This window comes from Cebus imitator, unplaced genomic scaffold, assembly GCF_001604975.1.
Source record: "Cebus imitator isolate Cc_AM_T3 unplaced genomic scaffold, Cebus_imitator-1.0 Scaffold23, whole genome shotgun sequence".
Taxonomy (NCBI): domain Eukaryota; kingdom Metazoa; phylum Chordata; class Mammalia; order Primates; family Cebidae; genus Cebus; species Cebus imitator.
The window spans coordinates 4,327,447-4,355,179 of record NW_016107338.1 but is presented as its reverse complement, the minus strand read 5'-3'; the positions used below and the strand labels follow the sequence as shown (position 1 = coordinate 4,355,179).

General features: G+C 41.5%; 2 protein-coding genes and 1 long non-coding RNA gene across 10 annotated transcripts in view; 1 reads left to right on the top strand and 2 right to left on the bottom strand.

Moving 5' to 3' along the window:
• The window catches only part of GFPT1 (glutamine--fructose-6-phosphate transaminase 1), a 66,411-nt gene extending 51,702 nt beyond the window's left edge, over nucleotides 1-14,709 (bottom strand). The window contains exon 1 of one of the 2 annotated variants that reach the window (XM_017522083.2): nucleotides 14,487-14,709. In XM_017522083.2, coding sequence (XP_017377572.1) covers nucleotides 14,487-14,493 — 7 coding nt within the window. In that variant the 5' untranslated portion in view covers nucleotides 14,494-14,709. The remainder of the gene's footprint in view (nucleotides 1-14,486) is intronic. The other variant, XM_017522084.2, reaches the window with a different exon arrangement.
• Nucleotides 14,710-14,827: 118 nt separating this feature from the next.
• LOC119470138 lies at nucleotides 14,828-21,145 on the top strand. Its single transcript, XR_005199019.1, has 2 exons — nucleotides 14,828-15,036; nucleotides 20,730-21,145. It is a non-coding gene; the product is annotated as an uncharacterized LOC119470138 (long non-coding RNA).
• A 5,380-nt stretch (nucleotides 21,146-26,525) lies between these two features.
• Nucleotides 26,526-27,733, bottom strand: part of NFU1 (NFU1 iron-sulfur cluster scaffold) — a 43,913-nt gene continuing 42,705 nt past the window's right edge. For 4 of the 7 annotated variants that reach the window (XM_017522082.2, XM_017522074.2, XM_017522080.2 and 1 more), the window contains one exon: nucleotides 26,526-26,692. In XM_017522082.2, the coding sequence (XP_017377571.1) occupies nucleotides 26,648-26,692 (45 nt within the window). In that variant the 3' untranslated portion in view covers nucleotides 26,526-26,647. The remainder of the gene's footprint in view (nucleotides 26,693-27,733) is intronic. The other 3 variants (XM_017522079.2, XM_017522077.2, XM_017522076.2) reach the window with 1 other exon arrangement.

Here is a 27,733-nt window from a genome sequence, read left to right as displayed (position 1 = left end):
TAATGTTTTTAAAAAACCAATTTGCAAATTCATGGTTTATGTCCTATATACGAAGCATTTGGTTTCAAGAAAAAAAATTCTGAAGTATTTTAAGCAACTTATAGGCCCTAAAATCTATACTAATGAGATTAATTTTGCTTACTTCCAATAATAGATTATGTGAATAATGCAACTTAAATAATTTTATAAAATAGTAAAAACTGACCAAATTTATAACTATCTTAAAAGATAACTTTGAATCAGTTGTTCATCAAATATTACCAAAAGACAACCACATGTTAATAACTCTTGAAAATTCACAGAAAAAGAACAATCATTTGGAAAAATAAAACTAAAAATAAAAGGATTAATACAATGTGAACTGAACTAGAAAAGCAAAGAAATAACAGAACACAGGTAAGGGAAATCCACACTTTTAGCAATTGCAGCATGGACAGTATCTGAGGTTTTCCATGGCTGAGCTTTGGCCAGAGCAGCTACAATGTATCAAAACTGAAGACTAAAATATACAAAAATACAAGTTCAAGCTGCTTATTTTAAAACTTCCCTTTTTCTTAACTTTCCTTTCACTGTAATTCTACTGATTCATAAGAAGTTTAAATTAATTCTGTGAGATAGAACTCCCGAATGACTAGTCTTCATTTCCATCTAAGTCTTTACTTCTAGAGTGTGAATGTTTCCTACTGAAACATTTCAGCATACAAAAATGCTGCGTTGTTGATACCCAACAGAAAAGCCATCATAACATATATGCTGATCACCATGATTAACACACTGCAATTTTCTCAAATATATCATCACGCCCTAAAAAAGAGAAACCCACACATTAAAATCCAAAACAATCTAAAACAACGGTTTCAACGCTCCACAAAGAAGTAGCTTCAGGCCAAAGACTTATAGAAATCCTGTATTTCATTTAGATATTTTTTAAAAACCACAGCTAGGAATGGTGGCTCACACCTGTAACCCCAGCACTTTGGGAGGCCAAGGCAGGTGGATCACAGGTCAGGAGTTAGACATCAACCTGACCAACATGGTAAAACCCCATCACTACTAAAAATACAAAACATTATCTGGGTGTGGTGGCACACACCTGTAATCACAGCTACTCAGGAGGCTGAGGCAGGAGAATCACTTGAACCAGGGAGACAGAGATTGCAGTGAGCCAAGACTGCACCACTACACTCCAGCCTGCATGACAGAGTGAGACTCCATCTCAAACACACACACACCCCTTAAATTTATATTTTTTAAGCTTTCCTGTAATGGACAGTTATCTTACTTTCACAGTACCAGCACCCCGTAAGGGAGGGTAGAACATCTATCTTACGTAATTCAAAAACAGAAATTGAGTTAACTAATATCCCAGAGATACCCACAAATACCATTCCTAACCTCAAAGCACAGCAATTAAGATAAGGATAAACAACATGCTGCTTAAGGACATTTCTAAGGTAAGAGTGGTAGCGGCACAGCAAAGTGCAGTTTCAAACTTTCAATGGCTACTCATGATAAACACTAGAGGGCAGTAGAAGAGTCCCAAGACCAATGTCCACCCGTTAAATTCAGAAGAGTGAGTGGGGTTTTTGTTGTTACTGCTGTTCCTTCACAAAGTCATCTGTAATATGAATAAAGCAATAACCCAATTGTAAATCAAACTTTTATGTGTTCTGCACTCCCCACCCATGGGTCACTGATCTTTTAGAAAGATTAAATACCAACAGATAACTATCAGTTCAGTATTTTAACCAGGCCATTAAAAGAAGATACACAGAACACAAATCTTTTCTAAAACAATACTTTAATACAAATGTGGGCCGGTGCAGTGGCTCATGCTTGTAATCCAACTTTGGGAAGCTGAGACAGGCAGATCACCTGACGTCAGGAGATCAAGAACAGCCTAGCCAACATGGTGAAACCCTGTCACTACTACTAAAAATACAAAAATTGGCCGGGCCTGGTAGTGCATGCCTCTAATCCCAGCTTAGGAGGCTGAGGCAGGGAGAATCACTTGAACCTGGGAGGCAAAGGTTGTGGTTAGCCAAAATCGCACCGATGCACACCAGCCTGGGGACAGAGCCAGACTATGTCTCAAAAAAAATAAAAATAAAAAATTTAAAAAGTGTGAAAAAAACTGATTCTCTACTAGTCCCCACCACTGTGATTGGCATCAGCTAGAATCCACTAAAGGATACAATCTAGCTTATTTGAAAACACAAGGCTGGCAAGGATTGCTTGCAGTCTGACCAGAGCTGCCAAATTCTAATAATGCAGCACATCCAGAAAAACTCACTCCTAAACTCTCTCTTTTAAGAAATCTAAATCTGATAGTAAAAGTAAAAATGTAAGCTGGATGGTAAAAATGTAACTGTGATGGTAAAAGAAATAAATATTAAATATGTATACCAATTTGTTAAAACCATTTAAATGCTCATGATATAAAACTGTTTTTAAGACAATTTATAGACTCTACTTTTTTTAAAGATTAAGTAATGCAGCCAGGCTGGGTGGCTCACACCTGTAATCCCAGCAACTTGGGAGGCCAAGGCAGGTAAATCACATGAGGTCAGGAGTTCAAAACCAGCCTAGACAACATGGTGAAACCCCACCTCTACAAAAAAACAAAAATTAGCCGGGCATGATGGCAGGTGCCTATAATCCCAGCTACTCTAGAGGCTGAGGCGGGAGAATTGCTTGAACCTGGGAGGCAGAGGTTGCAGTGAGCCGAGATCATGCCATTGCACTCTAGCCTGGGAGACAGAGCAAGACTCCATCTCAAAAAAAAAAAAAGAATGCAATATAAAATTCCCCATTTTTAATAATGTAACTCAACAACGGCATTCAACTTTGATAATACTTCTAACTTCAATCTCCATAGTTTATGCTGGCTCACTGTATGAATCTTGAGAGCTGAAAAACATTTTCGTAGAAAGGAAAGAGTTCTTCTAAACAATAACTCCCCCCAAACAAACATAAAATTCTAACTATCTGAAAAACTGGCCAGGTGTGGTGGCTCATGTCTGTAATCCCAAAACTTAGGGAGGCCAAGGCAGGTGGATCACTTAGGTCAGGAGTTCGAGAACAGCCTGGCCAACATGACAAGAGCAAAACTCCATCTCCCCCGCAAAAAAAAAAAGAAAGAAAGAAAAGAAAAGGATTCAGTGGCCCCATTTCCTCAAAAGGAAGAAAAGTCATGATTGATTGGCAGCACATATTACATAGAAAGTAGCAACGTAAGTGCCAAATATTTCCTACCTCTGACATTTGAGGGCATTTAGAGTAGTCCCCTCTGTTGATGTTGTATGGTTTCTAAGGATTCTTCTCTGATTACTCTGGAGCCATTCTGATGGATTTAACACTTTTTTTTTTTTTTTTTGAGACGGAATCTTGCTCTGTCACCAGGCTGGAGTGCAGTGGCGCAATCTCGGCTTACTGCAACCTCCGTCTCACGGGTTCAAGCGATTCTCCTGCCTTAGCCTCCCAAGTAGCTGGGATTACAGGCACCCACCACCATGCCCAGCTAATTTTTTTAATTTCAGTAGAGATGAGGTTTCACCATGTTGGCCAGAATGGTCTTGATCTCCTGACCTCATGATCCGCCCGCCTCGGCCTCCCAAAGTGCTGGGATTACGGTCATAAGCCACTGCGCCCAGTGGGATTTGACACTTTTTAATAGCTCTACAGACTGCATTTCTCTTCTGGGTTACACTTCTTTGTTACAACAAACATTTACATGATTGTGTTCTGTATACTTTTTATCTATCAAATTAATACTGGAAATCTGGTGAAGGGCCTTATTGTTTCCAGACTATACTGTTAAGAATAAAAGCAAAGTAATATAAAGGACATTTTTCTACAAAATCATATTATCACACCTAAAAAGATAATAATGCTCTATTATCATCTAATATAATGTTCATATTCTAATTTTCCCTATTAAAAAAAAATATCTTTTATAGCTGATTTGTTCATTCTGGTATCTCATAAAGGATCATACTTTTCACATTTGATTGTTATGTTTAAGTCTCTTTGAATCCAGAATGGTCTCCCTTGTTGCATAATTTCCCCTGAGATAAACCTGGGGTTAATTTTCTCCTTGAATGTCTCACCATCTGAGTATGTCTAATTCTTTCCACATATGTGGTCTTCCTAGTTCCTCTATCCCTTATATTTCCTGTAAACTGTGAAGATAAACCTAAGGGGCCTGAGTCTATGATACTCTGCAAACATCTTCAGAATACTTTCTAAGGCTTTAGAAGTTGACAGCACTGACTTTAAAAGATGCATATTTCCTTTCTTTGTGGTCCATATAATAACGGTGCATTTCCCAATCAATGGCATCTTAGTTCAATAAATTATCATATATCAAATTCCAATTCAAAATCTGCATTTTCCTTGATAGAGGAAGCACTGCTATTACTGATAATCACTACTGTCATTTTTTGGTTTGCTACTGGCCCAAAATAAAAAAAAAGAGAGAAGCAGGAATACAGGAAGCAGAAGTAGGAGCAACATTTCTTCTTACATAACTGGGCAGGTACTAAAAGGAAGAAAAGGATGAGAGATACCAGGACACATGCGGGGCAATTTCCTAAGATCAAAGTAATAGCCCAGTGAAGTGGCTCATGCCTGTAACTCCAGCACTTTAGGAGGCCAAGGCAGGTGGATCATGAGGTCAGGGATTCGAGACCAACCTGACCAACATGGTGAAGCCCTGTCTCTACTAAAAATACAAAACTTAGCTGGGTGTGATGGCAGTCCCAGCCACTTGGGAAGCTGAGGCAGGAGAATCACTTGAACCCAGGAGGTGGAGGATGCAATGAGCCTAGACTGCACCATTGCACTCCAGCCTGGACAACAGAGCAAGACTCTGTTTCAAAAAAAAAAAAAAGTAACAGAGCTGGGAGAAGGGAGGGGATTAGCCTAAGGCATACCTGATGAGGAAAATGGGAGCTAAGAAGTTGAACCTGTCAGTTTCATAGCCCTGCCCTTTGATAGCACTACTTGCCCAAGACATTCCATCTGCAGGGATACCAGGTTAACTGTCATCTTGGAGTGCCCAGGACAATATTGGCAGCAGTTAATCAGGCACAAAGGGCATGTTCACAAGGGAGGCATTCACAACTCACAATGATGCTTGTTAGAGCAGAAATCATTAGTCTGACCTCTGCTTTTAGGTCTTGACTTGTCTTACCAAAACTCCCAATAAACAGTTTTTTTTTTTTTTTTTTTTTTTTTTTACAGAAATACTTTGTCACCCATGCTGTAGTATAATGGTGTGATCTTGGCTCACTGCAACCTCCGCCTCTGATTCAAGCAATTTTTGGAGACAGAGTCTCACTCTGTCGCTAAAGCTGGCATGATCTCGGCTCACTGAAACCTCCGCCCCCCCAGGTTCCAGCAATTCTCCTGCCTCAGTCTCCCAAGTAGATGGGATAACAGGTACCTGCCACCATGCCCGGCTAATTTTTTGTATTTTTAGTAGAGATTGGTTTTTGCCATGTTGGCTAGGCTGGTCTCAAACTCCTGACCTCAGGTGATCCACCCGCCTCAGCCTCCCAAGTGCTGGGATTACAGGCATGAGACACCGCACCCAGCCTAAACTCCCAATAAACAGTTTTTAAGTAAAGTAATGACAAAAAGCCTAAAATCAACTTTCTGCCACTCTTCGGTAATTGCTTTAAGAGCACACACGGTAGCTGTATGAGCATAGATTTTCTACCCCCAAATCAGCATGCACTTCACAAATGTACGCTTTCTTACTAATGGAATATACTTGGAATAAAATAACTCCCTAACTGAAGCTGATGCTTGCACCTACAGGCATCATTCTCAGAAAATGACAACTCAAATTCAGTGACAAAAAAGCACTTATGAGAACCTTGCTAACAAAATTTCAGAAGCAATCTGGATCACAGACTAGACACACCTGGTTAAAAGCAAGGTAGCTGCAAAAAAGACTGTTAAACCTTATTGAAAGAAAACTGAAAATAACTGACTAGTCAAATTATTAAAATTCCTATGCCTGGGTGCATTTATGTCTTTATGAATAGGAAATTTTATTTTTATATATTTTACCATTTGACAGCTTCAATATTTTGGGACCCTGGACATTGTAACTTATCAGTGATAAGTGTTCAAATTCATTCTCTAAGCTTAAAATTTCTGAATCAAAATTCACCTTCAATGTCACTTAAACTTTAAATTTGTTTTCTTTTTCTTATAATGCAAGTCACAAATTAATTTATCATCATTATTAAAGATTCAAACTAGGGCAGGAGCAGTGAGTGACTCACACCTGTAATCCCAGCACTTTAGGAGGTGAGGCAGGAGGATTGCTTGAGCTCAGGAGTTCAAACCTGGGCAACACAGCAAGACTCTGTCTCTATTAAAATTTAAAATGAGGAAATAAATAAATACTGAAACTATACAGATGCTATAGAATTAATTGTGAAAATCTCTCCTTTCTGTTTCCACACAGGTTCCAACCTCTTTCTCAGAGATAACCACTGTTAATCCCATACACACAGTCCCAGTCTTCAGCTATAAATTTTTCTATAGGCCAAGCACAGTGGTTGATGCCTGTAATCCCAGCACTTTCTCGAAGGCGAAGGCAGGAGGCTCGCTTAAGGGCAGGAGTTAGAGATCTGCCTGGGCAATAGAGCGAAACCCTGTCTCTACAAAAAGTAAAAAATTAGGCATGGTGGTGCATGCCTGTAGTCCCAGCTACTTGGGAGGCTGAGGTGGGAGAATCACTTGAGCCCAGGGGTTCAACGTTGCAGTGAACTAGTCAATACTATAACTATAGAATCACATTCTGCATGTACGATTTCTTTAAAATTAAGTGTTATTTGAGATACATTTTCTTTTTTTTTTTTTTTTTTTTTTATTTTCGAAACAGGGGTTCTGCTCTGTCACCCAGTCTAGAGTACAGTAGTACAATTCCAGCTCATGGAAACTGCCACCTCCTGGGCTCAAGTGATCCTTCCACCTCAGCCTCCCAAGTAGCTGGGACTTTGTGCCTGGCTAATTTATTTACTTTTCTTTTTTTTTAATTTTTGAGATGGAGTTTCGCTCTTGTCGCCCAGCCTAGAGTGCAGTGGTGCAATCTTAGCTCACTGCAACCTCTGCCTCCCAGGTTCAAGTGATTCTCCTGCCTCAGCCTCCCGAGTAGCTGGAATTACAAGTGGGAGCCATTGCACCTGGCCATTTTTAAAATTTTTGTAGAGATGAGGTCTCACCATATTGCCCAGGCTGATCTCGAACTCCTGGACTGAAGCAATCCTCCTGTTTTGGCCTCCCAAAGTGCTGGGATTATAGGCATGAGCTACTATACCCAGTCAAGATACATTTTCTACAATCCTAAAAGCATACATACAGGCCAAGCATGGTGTCTCATGCCCATAATCCCAGCACTTTGGGAGGATGAGGCGGGCGGATCACAAGGTCAAGAGATTGAGACCAAGTTGGCCAACATGACGAAACTCTGTCTCTACTAAAAATACAAAAATTAGCTGGATGTGGTGTTGCATACCTGTAGTCCCAGCTACTCAGGAAGTTGAGGCAGGATAACTGAACCTGGGAGGCAGAGCTTGCAGTGAGCCGAGATCATGCCACTGCACTCCAGTATGGCAACAGAGCAAGACTCCATCTCAAAAAAAAAAAAAAATACAAAAATTAGCCAGGCATGGTGGCACACACCTGTAATCCCAGCTACTCAGGAGGCAGAGGTAGGAGAATCATTTGAGGCTGGGGGGCCAGAGGCAGAGAGTGTAGTGAGCCGAGATGGCGTGACTGCATTCCAAGCTGGGTGACACAGTGAGACTCTGTCTCAAAAAAAAAAAAAAAATTTTTTTTTCTTAAAAATTTAAAATTTAAAAATTAAATAAAAGCACACATATAAAAGTAACATATGGAGTGAAACAAGACTTTCAATTATTTGTGTGTTTTTTAATTACTTTACATCTTTTTTCTATTTACAAAATGCTGGTTCACGTCTCCCCTACTTTATTGTAATTATTGCCACTAGAAGTGGCTCTATGACACGTCTCTTGCACATTTAACATTCTGGAGCACAAATTACTAGTTTAAGCTCTGAAATCTCTAAATATACACTCTCTCACAGTCTATCTATGTCATCATCTTTCTTGAGAAAATAAAAAAGCATGCACTTCCTGCTCACAACCTTCCAATATTCCATCTCTCTCTCTTCTCTCTGACCGTTAACATCAGACAACAATTTTTCATCATTCTGCCAAGTCAAACCCTCTGTGTCCACTGTGCTTTGACTCCTAAGTCTCTGAGCATCTCTACATTGAACTTCGATAGCCATGCAGAACTCATCTACCCATTTCAGCCCACTTTCAGATGGGCCCTCCCAACTGCAGACCAATCCTATTAATTCATCACTTAACTTTCAAACTTCTCCCAGATATTATTTTAGATTCTAAGCTATATACTACTCTCAAATCCTCATTTTCTCTTCCCGGTTCCTTTCATTTTGGGTAGATTCTTACTTTACAGAATTAACGTCTTTTTTTTTTTCTTTTTGCTGAGATGGAGTGTTGTTCTGTTGCCCAGGCTGATGCGCAGTGATGCGAGCTCACTGCAACCTCGGCTCACTGCAACCTCCGCCTCCTGAGTTCAAGCAATTCTCCCACCTCAGCCTCCCAAGCAGTAGCTAGGATTACAGGCATGCATTATCACTCCTGGCTAATTTTTGTATTTTTAGTAGAGACAGGGTTTCAACATGTTGGCCAGGCTGGTCTCAAACTCCTGCCTTCAGGTGATCTGCCTGCCTCAGCTTCCCAAAGTGCTGGGATTACAGACATGAGCCACTGTACCCAGCCAGAATTAAAGTCTTCATTTTCTATTTTTAAAATATAGAGACAAGATCTCACTATGCTGTCCAGGCTGGCCTCAAACTCTAAGATCCTCCCGCCTCAGCATCCCAAAGTGCTGAGTTTACAAGTGTGAGTCACTGCCCCTCATCCATCATCTTGTCAACAGTTTAACAGCATATATACGAATTACCTCTTATTCCTTGTAAGCTCAAGAGAAACATATTCCACACACTACTCTCTGAAGCTAGTCTCTCCCCTACTTGTAACTTTTTTTTTTTAAGAGACAGACCTGCACTGTCACCTACTACCCAGGCTGGAGTGCAACGTCACAATCATAGCTCACTGCAGCCTGAAACTCCTGAGCTCAATCCTCCCACCTCAGTCTTCTGAGTAGACAGGACGACAGGTGGGCACCACCATACTCAGCTAATTTTTTGTATTTTTAGTAGAGATGGGGTTTTGCTATGTTGGCCAGGCTGGTCTCGAACTCCTGACCTCAAGTGATCCGCCCGCCTCGGCCTCCCAAAATGCTGGGATTACAGGTGTGAGCCACTACCCCCCGCCTTACTTACAACTCTTGATGAGTATTTCTCCAACTTTGTGAATACAGAACGCTTTTGTTAACATCAAAATATTCTGAGGCTCCTTCACAATAATGGGGTAAATTTTTACCATTCAGTGATACAGAACAATTTTCATTCAACTTATAGACAAAGTTATAAGCATATGAATAAGCAATGAACACCCTGTAACAACTTCAGGGCTTATAGGTCAGGAACCACAGTTCTAGAATCCAACTTCTCAATACTCCTAGGGAACTTCAATTCCAAAACACTCCCTCTTCTTTTTGGTATTATTTGCAGGCCTCCTCCTAAACACAAACTGAGACCCTTCTGCCTTGACATACGCATTCTCTAATGATTTCTTCATAACCATATCCAATTAACTTCTCTGAAGTATTATATACAAATGACCTTTTTCTACTTTTACAGACTCTGTCCAAGGCAATATACTATTTTGGAACTCTTTTGCCTTTAACCGCTATTCTTTGGTCTACTTTCCTGGCACTTCTATTTCCTCCTTCAACCCCTCTGGTAGTAGTTCTCAACATATTTCTGCCTCCATTCATTGATGGGTAACATAAGCCATCAATGACTATCTCTCACAGTATGCTAGTTCTCTACAAGCTGGCATTATTCCTCAAAGTAAGAGTCCTGCCCCATCACCCAGAACATTCCTGACCTAATGCAGATACCCAAAACCCAGAGCTCTCCAGTCTCTAAATTTCTATTCATTCCGGTTGTGATCTACGACAGGGCAATGAACAAGGACTGTGTATTTTCATCTGAAGCTGCTGCACGTGCATTAATTTTCCTTCCTCTGATCAGGCAGCAATTACTTGAAAGCAACTCTTTGGTCATCTCTGAAAAGGGCAGAGTGCCAATTATAAAGCCATCATTTGACATACCTGCAAGTATCTTTTAACACTTTCTAGGCACTTGAAATATATGGTAAAAAAATTCCCAAACCACAGAAACAAAATGATATTTCACAGGATGCTAAAAAGAAAGGAAATGAAGAAAGGTTTCATTATTAAAGGTTTAAGAAATACCTGGTTAAAGTTAGATATATATTTAGAATTTTCTAGAACCTTTAATCTTGCTAATTGTTCATCTCCAAGAGGAGAATTTCCCAAACTTGTGTAACAAAACCCTTTCCCCCTTCTAGTGCTCATTACCAGAACCTATTAACGTTTCCAGGGAACACAATTGAAGAAATGCTTATTAAGCAATTATTTTCTCTCACAACTTCTTCATATCCAGTATGACTTCTAAGGATATGTTAATAGTACTGCTTTTATGACCAATCCTAGCAGCCAACCTCAGCATCCCTCAATTATCCCTAAAGCCATTAGACAGTATAATTACAAAAAACTTCTGCAAAATTTATGTCAGGATACTTTAACATTGCAAGTTCCCTTACTGCTTTTAAAAAGAATCTCATTTGCAAAAATTCCATTTATTTTATTTTATGTATTTGAGACAGAGTCTCAATTCTTGTCACCCAGGCTAGAGTCCAGTGGCACCATCTCAGCTTACCACCACCTCTGCCTCCCAGGTTCAAGTGATTCTCCTGCCCCAGTCTCTCAAGTAGCTGGAATTACACGCATGTGCCACCACGCCCGGCTAATTTTTTTGTATTTTTAGTAGAAATGGGGCTCCACCATGTTGGTCAGGCTGGTCTCAAACTCCTGACCTCAGGTGATTCATCCGCTTCAGCCTCCCAAAGTGCTGGGATTGCAGGCATGGGCCACCGGACCCAGCCCAAAAGTTCCATTTTACATACACCATTGGATCAGAAGGGTATAACCCCACATTTATAACAATAACAAAATCTGTTAAAAGCTAGGGATAGTTTAAGTGACTCAACACTATCTCAGCACAACCAAAAATAATACAAATAAAAAGGACAAACTATATTCCAACCAAAAAAAAGGAAGATAAATTTGGAAAATAGACACACCTTTCTTCTCTGGGAGATTCGTAATGCTTATCATTAATAAATTAAAGATTCTAGCCGGGCGTGGTGGCTCACGCCTGTAATCCCAGCACTTTGGGAGGCCGAGCCAGACAGATCATGGGGTCAGGAGATCGAGATCATCCTGGCCAACATGGTGAAACCCCGTCTCTACTAAAACACAAAAATTAGCCAGGAGAGGTGGCAGACACCTGCAGTCCCAGCTACTCAGGAAGCTGAGGCAGGGGAATCACTTGAACCGGGAGGTGGAGGCTGCAGTGAGCCGAGATGGCGCCACTGCACTCCAGCCTGGTGACAGAGCAAGATTCCGTCTCAAAAAAAAAAAAAAAAAAAATTAAAGATTCCAAGAAGTCCTCTAATCAAAAAACAAAACAAAACATTATCATGATATTTAATATGCTGCTTCCCAAATTTACCGGACCATAGACCCTTTTTTCCTAACACTTATTAACATCCCAACACAAGTTGTTAAACATTATATCAATTTAATCAGTATATCTGATTGAAAAAAGCCTATCAGAATCTTCAATCCTCATTCTTCTGTTTGAACATTTTACAACATTGAAATAAAATAATCTTTTAGAAAAACTTAACTAGAGCCAGGCACAGTGGCTCACTCCTGTAATCACAGCCCTTTGGGAGGCTAAGGCAGGTAGATTACCTGAGGTCAGGAGATCAGCCTGGCCAACATGGTAAAACACCACCTCTACTAAAAATGCAAAAATTAGCCAGGCGTGATGGCACACCCCTGTAATCCCAGCTACTCAGGAGGCTGAACCCAGGAGACAGGCTGCAGTGAGCCAAGATCGTGCTGTTGCACTGCAGCCTGGGCAACACAGTGAGACCCCGTCTCGAAAAAGAAAAACTTAATTAGGTCGCAAGTAATCAGAAGATAAGCTTCCAGATTTTCCCATCTAGTCTAATTTTCACTCCATTTCTCTGCTCAGAAATTTTAGTTCAATGATTAAGATGTGGGTGAAAAATAATGACACTCATCTTCTTTCAGAATTTACATTAGAGAGAAAGTAAATTCTGAACCCTAACCCTAGAATCATGCAAAACTGTGGTATGACTTAAAAGCAGGACCTCAGAAATGTCTCAAATATTCACTTTTTATTTCTTCAATACCCATTTCCTCAGCAGTAAAACTCTGTAGAATGGAGGCACAGACTATGTGAACACTCCCAACATTTAGTCTCCATGCTAAGGGTGTATTTCCCTTATCTGAATCTGATTTCTATATGTGATTTTATTTGTGTATGTATGTATGTATTTATTTTTATTTTTTTTGAGACGGAGTTTCACTCTTTTTTGCTCAGGCTGGACACAATCTCAGCTCACTGCAACCTCCACCTCCTAGGTTCAAGCAATTCTCCTGCCTCAGTCCCGAGTAGCTGGGATTACAGGCACATGCCACCACACCGGTTATTTTGAATTTTTAGCAGAGATGGGGATTTCACCATGTTGGCCAGGCTGGTCTCGAACTCCTGACCTTAGGTGATCCACCTGCCTTGGCCTCCCAAAGTGCTAGGATTACAGGTGTGAGCCACCATGCTCAAATTCTTTTTTTTTTTTTTTTTAAACAAGTACTTTATGTTTTTTTTTTTTCTGGAACATAAGGAAATAACCTGCAACCAGAATACTGAATACTTAATGAGGCACACACCTAATCAATCAGAAACAGTTAACAAACAAATGAAACACACTTGAGACTGACCAGTTGACAAATTCACTACTTCACACCTCCAAACTAAATGCAAAACCATTCTACTAACTAGACACTGCAAAAGTCTGATTCTGAAGTCAGCTCTACTCTAATAATTTCAGTAAGCTATTTATAGGTGTTTCTGTTTTTATATGGGTTTTTTTTAATCTACTCTAAATTTAAACCTGCTCCTCATTTTCAGAAGCTGAAATGAGCATAAAGTTAAATACAGGAAATATATACATTAATGAGTACAATCCACCTCCTGTTCAGTTCCTTCGTGCAAAAGCCTGCAAATGAGTCTTGAAGACAGTTTCAATTCACTTACAATGGTACTTCCCTTAAAAAAGAAAAAAAAAAAAAGTGTTCTCTTCCAGCCAGGGATAAAGTCAGTTGTAAATTTCAGTAAGAAAGGTAAGAATACAATTATTTTTACTGGCAATAGCCAAGTTAATACCAATTTTAGAGGACATCAGTCATGTCAGACACGATTCTCACAATCTCTTTCACTAACACTTAGATAATAATAAAAACGACTGTCAAAACATAAAAGAACCTAACTAATTTTTTAACGGCTGTAGGAAAGATACTTGTTAAACTTTCCATAGCTAGTATTTTTGATGGGTACAAATGCAAGGGATAAATGATAAATATTTTTCATAGTTGGTATTATAAAGGGGTATACATCCAAGGGATAAATTATATTTTTCATAGCTGGCATTTTTAATGGGTACACATGCAAATGATACATGATGTATAACCTATCGCCACAGACATTTCCAGTCCTCTTCCACCAGAGGATCAGGTCTAAGCCCATCAACCAAGTTATTGATTAGCAGTGGTTTCTGTTGAGACAAGGGATGGCAGGAAGTAAGACCACGTTTAAAGCCTCTATCGTGGCTCTCTAGCTAGGGTCTGTTTTCTATTGGGCCTGCCCGAAAACAAATAAAAACAGATTATTTTTTGAAAGGTAAGTCCTAGAAAAATGCAAGATAAGTTCAAGAGATCTCGCCCGATGTTCCACAGGTTGCCTCACTCACCTGGTCGGCCCTTTTGAAGGTATCCCCCTCCACATCTCAATTCCCTCAGCCCTCTCCTCCTTTTTCAATAAAAGCGTTTCTCTCCCCACTCGGTTCCTTCTCCGCGCCAAGGCTCCCGCTGGCCCCCGGCGGAGGGGGCCCGCCTTCCTCTCAGATGCCCTTCTCCCGGCCGCCACCCCCTCTCCCGCCCGCGGATGCCGGCCCCTGCCCCCCGCAGCCACCACGGGACGCCCCCTGCCCATCACCCAGACTTCGCACACTCCACACTCCCGCTTCCGCCCGTAGCCTTGGGCCTCACCGGCGCCCGCACAGCACCCCAGCGCCGCCCGGCAACACGCCCCCCGCCCCCGGCCCCCTTACCACACATGATGCCGGAGACACGTCCCGCAAGGCCAGGGGCTAGCGGCTGACGGGATCGGGGGGTGCACACACGAGCTTCGGTGGGCAATCCGCGGACTCGAAGGCCGGGGGTGGGTACCGACACGACTCCCGCTGGGATGCGACGGCCAAGGCAACGACAGCCTTCACCGCCACTCGGGCTTCGCCAGCAACCGCCGCCAGGCCCCGCCCCCCGGCGCGCAGCGCGCCGCCGCCGGTAGGCCCCATTGGACCGCTCAAGCACCGCTCACGCGCAGGTCCCGCCTTCCAGCTCTGCCCCGCCCCCCGACTCCACGCAGGCGCTGGACTGTTGGCGGCGGGGACGTGGCAGCGGCTGGTGGCCGCGTCCGCCTGGAGTTCCTGGAGACGCCCTCCCGCGGGCGAGCCGCGGGAGGGAAGGAGCCCAGAGGGAGGGAAAAACTCAGCGCCTGGCAGGGAATGACGGAAAGAGAAGGATGGAATTGTTAGCAAAGCAATAGCTCCGGGTGCCCGCCAATGCAGCCCCAGGCCCCACGCGCCAGCACTCCACGAAGTGGGGAAAGAAAAGGAAGAAAGCGGGAAGTCTGAAAAGGGAATTCTGGGGGACATAGGGGTGAAAAAATAAAGAATGAGGGAGGTGGGGGAAGAAAGATACGAAAATTCTTTACTTCAAAGCTCCAAAGGTCAGCATCTCTGATAATAAGCAATTCAGTTCCCTGTGTGATATGCTTGGCCCCTAAAAGCCCTCCGCTTCCATTGCCTCCATAACAACCAGTTTTTTGTGGAGGGTTAGAGGAGAAATGTAAGGCTCAACTATCCGACTATGAGCCTGGACGTAAGAAAGTGTTGGCCCACCTCCTCCCATGGCCCACCTCCTCCCATGGCCCACCTCCTCCCATGGCCCACCTGAGAGGGCTAGGAATTCCCTAGATTTAACAGCCGCGCGTTTGACTTAAAAAAGATTAATTCTGTGAGTTAATGCACCATGCCTGACAAGAGAGACTTGATTAGAGAGGGATGATGGTTCTGAGAATTTATTCCTGGGCGTTTGCTTCAAACAGCCTTAAATGGTCTCTTTAGTCAAATGTAGAGTTATCAGAACTCTATAATGGCTCTAGAGTAGAATAGTATTAGAAACTGACATGGCACACAGAATTCCTGAAGTGCTAACTGCTTTTCATGTGTCTGGTCTTAGGCGTCCTTCCAGTCCTACACAATCCCAATGGGCTCAACAGGTAGTTCCTCAACTGGGCAAAGATTCTCAAATCTTTTAAAAGCACACTTTGGTTACTCTGCATAGAATCCCCACCCTGTCTCTGTTTACATGCTACCTCTTCAGGAAAGCCTTTTTTATCACCCACAGACAGACGTGGAGACCTCTCACTCTTGAGCTACTCACTATAAGGAAATATGCTTTGATATTTTATGATTTTCTTTGTATATTTCCCCACTGAGCTATAAGTTTCTTGACGCTAGAACTAGATTTTACATACCCAACACTTAAAATCGACCACAGTATAAAAGAACAAATTTATTTTGGAATGAATGTGAAAAGCTATTTTCTTAGCGGATTAACCTTCTATGGCTGGTTAAGTCAGCATAAGGCTTTCAGTTTTTCTTACGAGGAAAGGTGCCTTTTTTTCACTTCCCTTAGAGAGGCTGAAAAATGTCACATTTAATTAAGCAAAGTATTTCTCACCTAAAAGCCCTTTGATGCGTCAAGCCCTTAAACAGGTACCTAGGGGCGGGGCGCAGTGGCTCACGCCTGTAATCCCAGCACTTTGGGACGCCGAGGCGGGTGGATCACGAGGTCAAGAGATCGAGACTATCCTGGTCAACATGGTGAAACCCCGTCTCTACTAAAAATACAAAAAATTAGCTGGGCATGGTGGCGCGTGCCTGTAATCCCAGCTACTCAGGAGGCTGAGGCAGGAGAATTGCCTGAACCCAGGAGGCGGAGGTTGCAGTGAGCGGAGCCACGCCATTGCACTCCAGCCTGGATAACAAGAGCGAAACTCCGACTCAAAAAAAAAAAAAAAAAAAAAGGTCCCTAGATTACCCAGAGCAAAGTTTTTAAAAAATAAATAAACTTTTTGGTGCTAATACATTTCTTTTATTTATTTATTTATTTATTTTTTATTTTTGTATTGCATTTTAGGTTTGGGGGTACATGTGAAGAACATGCAAGATTGTTGCTTAGGTACACACATGGCAGCGTAATTTGCTGCCTTCCTCCCCTTCACCTATATCTGGCATTTCTCCCCATGATATCTCTCCCCAACTCCCCACCCCCCCCGCTGTCCCTTCCCTATTTCCCCCCAAAAGACCCCAGTGTGTGATGTTCCCCTCCCTGTGTCCATGTGTTCTCATTGTTCAACACCTGCCTGTGAGTGAGAACATGCGCTGTTTGATTTTCTGTTCTTGTGTCAGTTTGCTGAGAATGATGATTTCCAGGTTCATCCATGTCCCTACAAAGGACACGAACTCATCGTTTTTGATGGCTGCATAATATTCCATGGTGTATATGTGCCACATTTTCCCTGTCCAGTCTATCATTGATGGGCATTTGGGTTGGTTCCAGGTCTTTGCTATTGCAAACAGTGCTGCAATGAACATTCATGTGCATGTGTCCTTATAGTAGAACGATTTATAATCCTTTGGATATATACCCAGTAATGAGATTGCTGGGTCAAATGGAATTTCTATTTCTAGGTCCTTGAGGAATTGCCACACTGTCTTCCACAATGGTTGAACTAATTTACACTCCCACCAACAGTGTAAAAGTGTTCCTATTTCTTCACATCCTCTCCAGCATCTGTTGTCTCCAGATTTTTTAATGATCGCCATTTGAACTGGCGTGAGATGGCATCTCAATGTAGTTTTGATTTGCATTTCTTTAATGACAAGTGATGATGAACATTGTTTCATATGTTTGTTGGCCTCATGTATGTCTTCTTTTGTAAAGTGTCTGTTCATATCCTTTGCCCACTTTTGAATGGGCTTGTTTGTTTTTTTCTTGTAAATCTGTTTTAGTTCTTTGTAAATTCTGGATATCAGCCCTTTGTCAGATGGGTAGACTGCAAAAATTTTTTGCCATTCTGTTGGTTGCTGATTCACTCTAATGACTGTTTCTTTTGCCATGCAGAAGCCGTGGAGTTTGATTAGGTCCCATTTGTTTATTTTGGCTTTTGTTGCCAGTGCTTTTGGTGTTTTGGTCACGAAGACCTTGCCTACGCCTATGTCCTGAATGGTTTTGCCTAGATTTTCTTCTAGGGTTTTTATGGTGTTAGGTCTTATGTTTAAGTCTTTAATCCATCTGGAGTTAATTTTAGTGTAAGGTGTCAGGAAGGGGTCCAGTTTCTGCTTTCTGCACATGGCTAGCCAGTTTTCCCAACACCATTTATTGAACAGGGAATCCTTTCCCCATTGCTTGTTTTTGTCAGGTTTGTCAAAGATCGGATGGTTGTAGATACGTGGTGTTGCCTTCGAGGCCTCTATTCTGTTCCATTGGTCTATATCTCTGTTTTGGTACCAGTACCATGCTGTTTTGATTACTGTAGTCTTGTAGTATAGTTTGAAGTCCAGTAGGGTGATGCCTCCCGCTTTGCTCTTTTTGCTTAGAATTGACTTGGCTATGTGGGCTCTCTTTTGGTTCCATATGAAGTTTAAGGTGTTTTTTTCCAGTTCTGTGAAGAAGATTGTTGGTAGCTTGATGGGGCTAGCATTGAATCTGTAAATTACTTTGGGCATTGTGGCCATTTTCACAATATTGATTCTTCCTAACCATGAACATGGAATGTTTCTCCATCTGTTTGTGTCCTCTCTTTTTCGTTGAGCAGTGGCTTGTAGTTCTCCTTGAAGAGGTCCTTTACGTTCCTTGTTAGTTGTATTCCTAGGTATTTTATTCTCTTTGCAGCAATTATGAATGGCAGTTCATTCTTGATTTAGCTCTCTTTAAGTCTGTTATTGGTGTGTAGGAATGCTTGTGATTTTTGCACATTGATTTTGTATCCTGAGACTTTGCTGAAGTTGCTTATCAGTTTCAGGAGATTTTGGGCTGAGACAATGTGGTCTTCTAGATGGGGTCTTCTACAATCATGTCATCTGCAAATAGAGACAATTTGACTTCCTCCTTTCCTATTTGAATACCCTTTATTTCTTTTCTTGCCTGATTGCTCTGGCTAGAACTTCCAGTACTATATTGAATAGGAGTGGTGAGAGAGGCCATCCTTGTCTAGCGCGATAATACATTTCTTAATTCAAGAAACAAAAAGACTGTAGATATTCACCTAGCCTAAGAACCCTCATCTAAGGCTCTGGTGAGTACTCCATCATATTACCTAGAAGCCAGGATATGGTTCCAATGCTTAAGCAATATCTTTGGGTGCTGGCAGCAAACCTGTCAATGCCACAAAGAAAATGTCAGCAATACAACCAGAATTCTATGCTCCAAATATAATAATCTATTGTACCCTTTGCTTTCCACTTCTGCCTGCTACTCTGCCACAATGACTATCAACTTGTCTTATACATCTCTACTCAACAAGCTATTTTGGAAGATATCTATGAATCAGTTGAGAACAAACTAGTGTTACAGGTCTTTTAGAATTTGTCTAAATACAAATTTTTAAGTTTCCAGTAAAGGATGGAAGGCCCCCTACCTCAAAAGTTTAAAAAAAAAAAGAAAAGAAAGAAAAAAATAATTTGAGACTGGGTGCAGTGGCTCACACCTGTAATCCTAGCACTTTCGGAGGCCGAGGCAAGTGGATCACGAGATCAAGTGATCAAGACCATCCTGGCCAATGTGGTGACACCCCTCTCTACTAATAATACAAAAATTAGCAGGGTGTGGTGGTGCGCACCTGTAGTCCCAGCTACTTGGGAGGCTGATGCAGGAGAATCTCTTGAACCCAGGGGGCAAAGGTTGCAGTGAGCCAAGATAGTGCCACTGCACTACAGCCTGGTGGCAGAACAAGACTCTGTCTCAAAATATAATAATTTGACAAAAAAGAGAAGAAGAAACTGAAAGACAGTATTTTCCCAACCCAGCCTTGAAAAACCTCACTAACCCAATACAACAAAGAACCCTTCATAACCATGTGCCAGTTAAGATACACACTTTGGGTGCCTGACCTCCCTTTATACAGAGCTCCACCTTAGCTGGGCCTTTGGGAATAAGGCCTGGAGGAAAAGAAAAGAAATGATCTGTGAAGGAAAGGGGACATCTGGGTCTAATTCAAACATCTGAGGAAATGGATTTTCTCTCCTGATCAAAACATTCTGAACGACAACAAAAAAAGTAATGATGGCAAGAGGGTGTCTGTCATTCACCATCTCTTTATGTAAGTCCATTTCCCTGCTCATAGATTTAGTCCCATTGGATCTGATGGCTGAAGGCCATCAGAACTTCCAGTTGCCATTACCAACACAACAAAGAACCTTAATTGAAATAGCTATAGTAATTTTTGTTAACCCTTATGTGAATGCCCATAATACATAGCAATGAAATTATTAAAATAAAAATTCCTTTGCATGATAAGAATATGGAGAGCTGGGGCACATATGTCCTTCTTTTTAGGGAGCTTTGTGGAGAAATGTACCCCGGTGGACAGAAAAATGGTAGCAAGTATCAAAGGAAAAAGAAATAGGTTGAGCCCCTGAGGCCTGTGAAAAGAAATGAGGACAGGAACAAAAGGCACCAATCAGGGCCTCAGAAAGACTCTGTGAGTGAACCCCTTTGGCCCCCATAATCTATCCCACACACTTTGGATCCAGAGGGACCTTTCAAAAATACAAATCTGATCCCATGTTTCCTTGCTTCCAATGCCATGGGTACTCTTCACCCACAGGATGAGTACTAGGTTTCCCAATTCAGTGGCAGCATTCCCACAGAGAAGAGCTCTCTGAGAGCTCTTGAAGGATCCAGCTCTCACAAATTTATTTCTCACAGTCATGGTGAAAGATGTGCCTAGAGGACAGAGCTTTCAATGACAAATAATAGAAGCCCACTCAAACTAGATGAAGAAGGGGGAATTTTCTGGCTCCTGTAATTGGAAAGGACAGGAATATAAACAGCTTTCAGCGCATCTATATCCAGGGACAGAATGTTGTCAGAAGACTTTGACCATCTCTCTGACCTCATGGACAGGGAAACAACTCTCAAATAGCTCTGCAGTCACTTCTTTATAGCTTGCAGCCCAAAAGGAGAGAGAGGCTATTCCTCCCTTCTTATTTTTTATTTTCTAGACAAGGATTCTGGCCAGTCCAGTGTGAATCATATGCCCCACTCCTGTGGCAAAGAAGGCAGGACATTGTGATAGGACAGCTCTACCAGAGCCCTATAGAGTCATACAGCCACATACAGCAAGAGGGAACAGTTCTTCAAAGAAAAGGGGAAGGTGTTGCTAAAAGAAGGAAGAACACCAAGAAGGCACAAAAAAGTATGTCCATCACATCAAGCAAACATGACCTGACTGCCCCCAGAAAACCTCAGGCTTGAGGACAAAGGATGCTGACTCCAACTAGAAGTTGTGCCTTTCCAATACTTCTCTCCAAGGTAGCTCCAAATTTTTCCTGTAGGCAGAAGCTGGGCAGAGTTTTCTAGCTCTTTGGAAAAGAAACTCATTCTACTGCCAAGAAAGTCAATAAATTGAAAACCATGAGATTAACTGGTCCTATCTTTAACCTACTATTTCTGTCCTGTAGAATGTGAACAGAGCCACAATAAGGGGTGGACCATTCAGAGAGCTGCCTAGAACTGAAAGAACACTTGAAATATAAGGACACAGAAAAAGTACTATTTTCTAGGGTTTCTTTCAAGGGATGCAAAAGTTGCTTCTGTATATCCTGTAAGCCCCTAGGGAATAATCACAGATAACACTCATGTAGCAAAATGGAGTGTCTCTCTGGAGTTTCCTAAGAGGGATGTAGATTTCCTCTGGACTGGAGAGCAACCAGCTTTATATTCCTGCATAAAAAATGGACATACATGTACATACCACTGCTTTTGTCTACTGTGGTTCTAGACTCTTGCCCACTAGTAAGCACCTGTGCAAGCAAGGAAAGTGTCTCTCCTCCCTCAAGTAGGAATACTCAAGAGGGGTATGGGCTCAACTTCCTTAAGGCAGAATAGTATAGCTATAATATGCACATGCCTTACAGCCAGAATGCCAGAGTTCATGTTCCTGGCTTTTCCACTCAAGTTGCATGGCAATGGACAATGTACTTTTTCTTGTGCCTACATCTTCCAGTTTATAAAAATGGGAACAATAGGCCAGGCGCAGTGGCTCACACCTGTAATCCCAGCACTTTGGGAGGACAAGAAGGGTAGATAACTTGAGGTGAGGAGTTTGAGACCAGCCTGGCCAATATGGTGAATCCTGTCCCTACCAAAAATGCAAAAATAGTCAGGTGTGGTGGTGCACACCTGTAATTCCAGCTACTCTGGAAGCTGAGGCAGAAGAATCGCTTGAACCTGGGAGGAGGAGGTTGCAGTGAGCTGAGATGTGCCACTGCACTCCAGCCTGGACAACAGAACAAGACTTTGTCTCAAAAAAAAAGAAAGGGAGGAGGGTGCAGGGAGACAATAGTTACCTATCTCACAGGATTAAATGATCCATAAATGTCAGGTGCTTAGAATAGTGTGAAAACCTCAGGCTTGAAGACAAAGGATGTTCAATGAATTAATGAACATTGAATATTCAATGAACATTCGCTATTTTTTATCATATGTTGCTTTCATATGACCGTATGTCATCCTGCATAGGGCTTCATCCTAATTTTGAGGATTTTAGTGAAAAATCCTCAGCCCAGGTGTGGTGGCTCATGCCTGTAATCTCAGCACTTTGGGAGGCTGAGCCAGTTGGATCACTTGAGCCCAGGAGTTGCAGATCCACCTAAGCAACATGGTAAAACCCATCTCTACAAAAAAAAGACAATTAGCTGGGTGTGGTAATGTGCACCTATAGTCCCAACTACTTGGGAGCTGAGGTGGGAGAATCACTTGAGCCTGGGAAGTCAAAGCTGCAATGAGCCATAATCATGCCACTGCACTCCAGCCTGGGCAATAGAGAGAGAACCTGTCTCAAAAAAAAAAAAAAAAAAAGAAAAAAAAAATCCTCCATGTGCCTGGCTTTCTCTTGACCAATAATCTTAGTTTCACATACTTATTGAAGAATCCTATATTTACAAAGTGTTTTCAGAATATTTCATGTAAAAATATTTTATAAAAGCTGGACATGGTTGTGCATGCCTGTGGTCTTAGCTACTTGGGAGGCTGAGGTAGGCAGATGGCTTGAGCCCAGGAGTTTGAGGCTGCATTGAGCTATGATTGTATACCTGCAGCTCCAGCCTGGGGAACAGAGTAAGACTCCATCTCTATTTTAAAAATAAAAGTTAAAAAATATATGTTTTATACATTTTGGGGATTTTTTTTTCAATTTTTGTTTTAGCTAAACACAACTAATAGTGATTATTATTCTTTCTTTGGGATTATATAGGGAGAAATTCAGTATAAATATTCCAAAATAAAAACTATTACCTGATTAATCTTTGGATAGTGGTTCAATTAATTAAAACGTACATGTTAATTTGTTTTTTGACATGGAGTCTTGCTCTGTCACGGAGACTGGAGTGCAGTGGTGTGATTTTGGCTCACTGCAACCACCGCCTCCCTCCCAGGTTCCAGTGGTTCTCCTGCCTCTGCCTCCTGAGTAGCTGGGATTACAGGAACCCACTACTATGCCCGGCTACTTTTTCCATTTTTTTAGTAGAGACAGGGTTTCACCATGTTGGCCAGACTGGTCTTAAACTCCTGACCTCAGGTGATCAGGCCTTGGCCTCCCAAAGTGCTGGGATTACAGGCGTGAGCCACCACCCCCGGACTGTTTTCATTTTAAGGTTGACATTAGACAGTATACCACAAATGAAAAATCAGCAAAAGCATTTGCCAAGTCCTCCATGTTTACCAAGTTACAGAATACCTGATAACAGTGGCTAAAACAAGAAAAACATTGATCTCACTTCATATAAACTCTCGAAGTGGGTAATTCCTAGCCTGGCCAAAAGGCCAACAATGCATCAAGGATTCAGACCCTTTCTTTCTTTCTTTCTTTCTTTTTTTTTTTTTTTTCTGAGACAGAGTCTTGCTCTGTCGCCCAGGGTGGAGCGCAGTGGTGATGTGATCTTGGCTCACTGCCACCTCCACCTCCCAGGCTCAAGTGATTCTCAAGCCTCAGCCTCCCTAGTAGTTGGAACTACAGGCACGTGCCACTGCACCAGGCTAATTTTTGTGTTTTTAAGTAGAGACGAGTTTTCACTATGGTGGCATCGCTGGTCTCAAACTCTTGGCCTCAAGTGATCTACCCGCCTCGGCCTCCCAAAGTATTGGGATTACAGGCGTGAGCCACCGCACCCAGCCAAGGATCTGCTCCCTTTCTTTGCTCGTTGCTATTCTCAGTGGACCATCTTTTAGTCATGATTACAAATTTACTGTCATTGCTTTGAACATCACACTCCACAGTATACCAAGCAAGAAGGAGAGGAACAGATGGGAGGAAAAAAAAGAGTCTTCTTTCCAGAGATTAACTCACACACACACTCTCTTAACCAGGAAAGACAACATTTCCAGAGTTCTCCAAAGACTTTTTCTTTGAGTTTACTGGCCAGAGCTGGGTCATATGGCTACCCACAGACTAATGATTGGAAAAGAAAATGGAGTTAAAGTGACCAGTTTAAACTAGTCCTAACTTATCCCCTGGGACTGAGGTGAGATCTACTGAGAGGGCCTTCCTTAACAAGAAATAAGGGTACGTGTAGGGTAGGCAACCAAGAGTTTCTGTGGCACTCTCTATACTACCACTGCCTGCTTGTGCACCATTTCCACTTTATACTCAAGCCATACTTAGCTTCTTGAGCTTCCAAAATATATTTCACACTTATAATTCTGATTATACTGCTCTTTATGCCTAGAATATTCTTCCCACCCCTTTCCTCCTTATTCTTCATGGCTGTTCACTTTTATGGAAAATCTTTCCAATACTTTGGCCTCTCAATTGAATCATTTCCTTTTTTCTTTTCTTTTTTCTTTTTTTTTTTGAGAGTCTCATTCCGTCACCCAGGCTGGAGTGCAGTGGCACCATCGCAGCTCACTGCAAGCTCCTCCTCCCAGGTTCAAAGGATTTTTGTGGCTTAGCCTCCTGAGTAGCTGGGATTACAGGCACACGCCACCTCATCTGGCTAATTTTTGTATTTTTAGTAGAGATGGGGTTTCACTGTTGGCCAGGCTGGTCTCGAACTCCTTACCTCAAGTGATCTGCCTGCCTCAGCCTCCCAAAGTGCAGGGATTATAGGCATGAGCCATTGCGCCTGGCCAATTTCCTCTCTTCTAATAATCTAATCCTCCACCTGATTCAGCCACTTATTTCATGGCCACATCCAAGATCTGTCATTACTTGCATCTTATCCACAATGTTAATTTCCTGTAGCTTCAACTAAAGGGCAGGTTAAGTTTCCTTGCTTATAGAGCAATTCCCAGCGTCTAAATTAAATTCACACATGGTATCTCAAGGAATGAATTCTCCAACCCTACTATCTGGTTCAGTGAACCAAAGGACAAAGTAAAAACTTCAATTCCCAGCACTCACAACTGCTAGAGTTCTTCCTGTTTCCATCAGTATCTTAATCTCCTTAATTTGGGGGACTAGAATTCCAGAGATGCAATGTATCACTACTATTTTCCCATCTTTCCTTTCCCAGTATTTTGTTAACTACAGTCTCTGAATTACTATAGAAAAATAAGAGGGAAGGCTAAATCACTCTTTTGGGTACCTGAAAAAGCAGTACCCCTATGGTAGAAAGACAACGGTGCACATTTCTGGCATGGTACAGATTATGGATCTCTGAGTCAGAAGCCGGTGGAGGGACCAAAGCAACTTCTTACCTTGTCTTCAGCAATTCTGATTTATCAGGTAAAGGCTGGGCATACTGAGGCAGTTTTTCTAATTCTCTGTCTTAACCAATAGAAACTGTGTCCGGATTCTGGAATTAGTTTTTGAGTTTTTCACTTTTTTTTATTTTGAGGTGGAGTCTTGCTGTCACCCAGGCTGGAGTGGCTCAATCTTGGCTCACTGCCACCTCCACCTCCCAGGTTCAAGCGATTCTCCTGCTTCAGCCTGAGATCTGAATTCCCTGAGTAGCTGGCAATACAGATGTGCGCCACCACGCCCAGCTAATTTTTGTATTTCTAGTAGAGATGTGGTTTCTCCATGTTGGTCAGGCTGGTCTCAAACTCCTGACCTCCTGATCCACCAGCCTTGCCTACCTAGTAAAGTGCTGAGATTACAGGTGTAAGCCACTGCACCAGGCCATTTTTTTTTTCTTTTTTGGTCTTAAGAAATTCTGTGCTACTTAATTGGGGGCTACAATTTTTAAAACAGAATTGCTTAGCTGTTTCTTAAGCTAAAAACTTCAGTAAAAGGCTGGGCGCGGTGGCTCATGCCTGTAATCCCAGCACTTTGGGAGGCCGAGGCAGGCGGATCCTGAGGTCAAGAGATCAAGACCATCCTAGCCAACGTAGTGAAACCCCATCTCTACTAAAATACAAAAATTAGCTGGGCGTTGTGGTGCGTGCCTGTAGTCCCAGCTACTCGGGAGGCTGACGCAGGAGTATTGCTTGAACCGGGGAGGTGCAAGCTGCAGTGAGCTGAGATTGTGCCACTGCACTCCAGCCTGGCACCTGGCGACAGAGGAAGACTGTCTCAAACAACAACAACAAAACAACAAAACTTTAGTAAAAATAGTTTTAGATATTTCACAAAAAGTCATTTTATAATTTTTTAATAGCATTCTGTTTCTTCCTGTGTAAAAAAAGTAAATAAATTAGATGAGAAGAAATGTATTTTAAATTCCTTCACACATATGCAAAGAAGGAGCCATGGGAAATGAGGAACAAAAATAAAAATATCCTTGGATAAAATCCACGTGTACAGAAGATGATTCAAGAGGTTATAAATAACTCATCTGAGGTAAAGCAAACACACAATATTTATATATCATTCTCTGAAGATATTTTATTAATCTTTAAGTTCCTCCACCTATTAATAATAAAAACTTGTATATATTATCAACAAGTCTGACTGTTGTACCCAAAGAATATCCAGATTATTTTAAGGTGAGTTTGCTTCTTTTTCATCTGATTCATCATCCATAACCTAAAAACGAAAAACAAAGACAACTTAAGAATTAAGAAAATGATTAGATTTTGCTATTTTCCTGATTTTTATATTACTTTTTTACCTGATACACTCTATAACAATGCATGGCAAGCCAGTAAGAATAAATCTATCAACAGTCCCAAAGAACAAGGTTTGAATCATAACCTGGTATCATAAAAACATAAAAGCAAATTAAATATTTGGAAATTAATTAAAGCACTGATCACTTCTCCTTGTCTCTAAGAGGTTACCCATAGCAGAGTCTCAGGTGGGCAGAAATGACTATAAATAATTAACTGGTATTCTCTAGCCATAAGACTAATGTAATTGACTTCTTGTCTTTTTTTTTTTCAAAACCTTCTTATTTACTTAAATATATTCTGTGAAGCTATACCAAACTGTTATTATAAAAATATTTATTTTTGTTAAAATGAATCCCCAAAGAAAGTAAAAAAACAAAAAACAAAACAAAAAACCCCCATATTAGGAACTAATTATGGTCTTATTCAGAAAAAAGATCATTTTAAACCTCAGAAAAATGTTACCGCAGCTATTATCTTTCCACGAGTTAATGTATTACTAAGATAACAGACTTACTCTGTTGGGAAGGAAAAAGTTACATAAACCTAAGAATGTTTTTTCTCCTCAACACACCTACTACAATTAGATGCCAATTCAAGTTTATAATCTGAAGGCCAATTCGGCACCCCACCCTGGACAAATGAATAAAAATGTTCCTCAGTCAATCCACCAAAGTGTCAACTAACTAATTTTTTAAAGGCATATAAATGATAATGGAACAAAAATAAGAGTTAAGAAAGAAAGAAAGAAAGAAAGAAAGAAAGAAAGAAAGAAAGAAAGAAAGAAAGAAAGAAAGAAAGAAAGAAAGAAAGAAAGAATCAATCAATCTGGGCTGGGCGTGGTGACTCACACCTGTAATCCCAGGACTTTGGGTGGCCGAGGTGGGTGGATCACCTGAAGTCAGGAGTTCGAGAGCACCCTGGTCAACATGGTGAAACCACATCTCTACTAAAAATA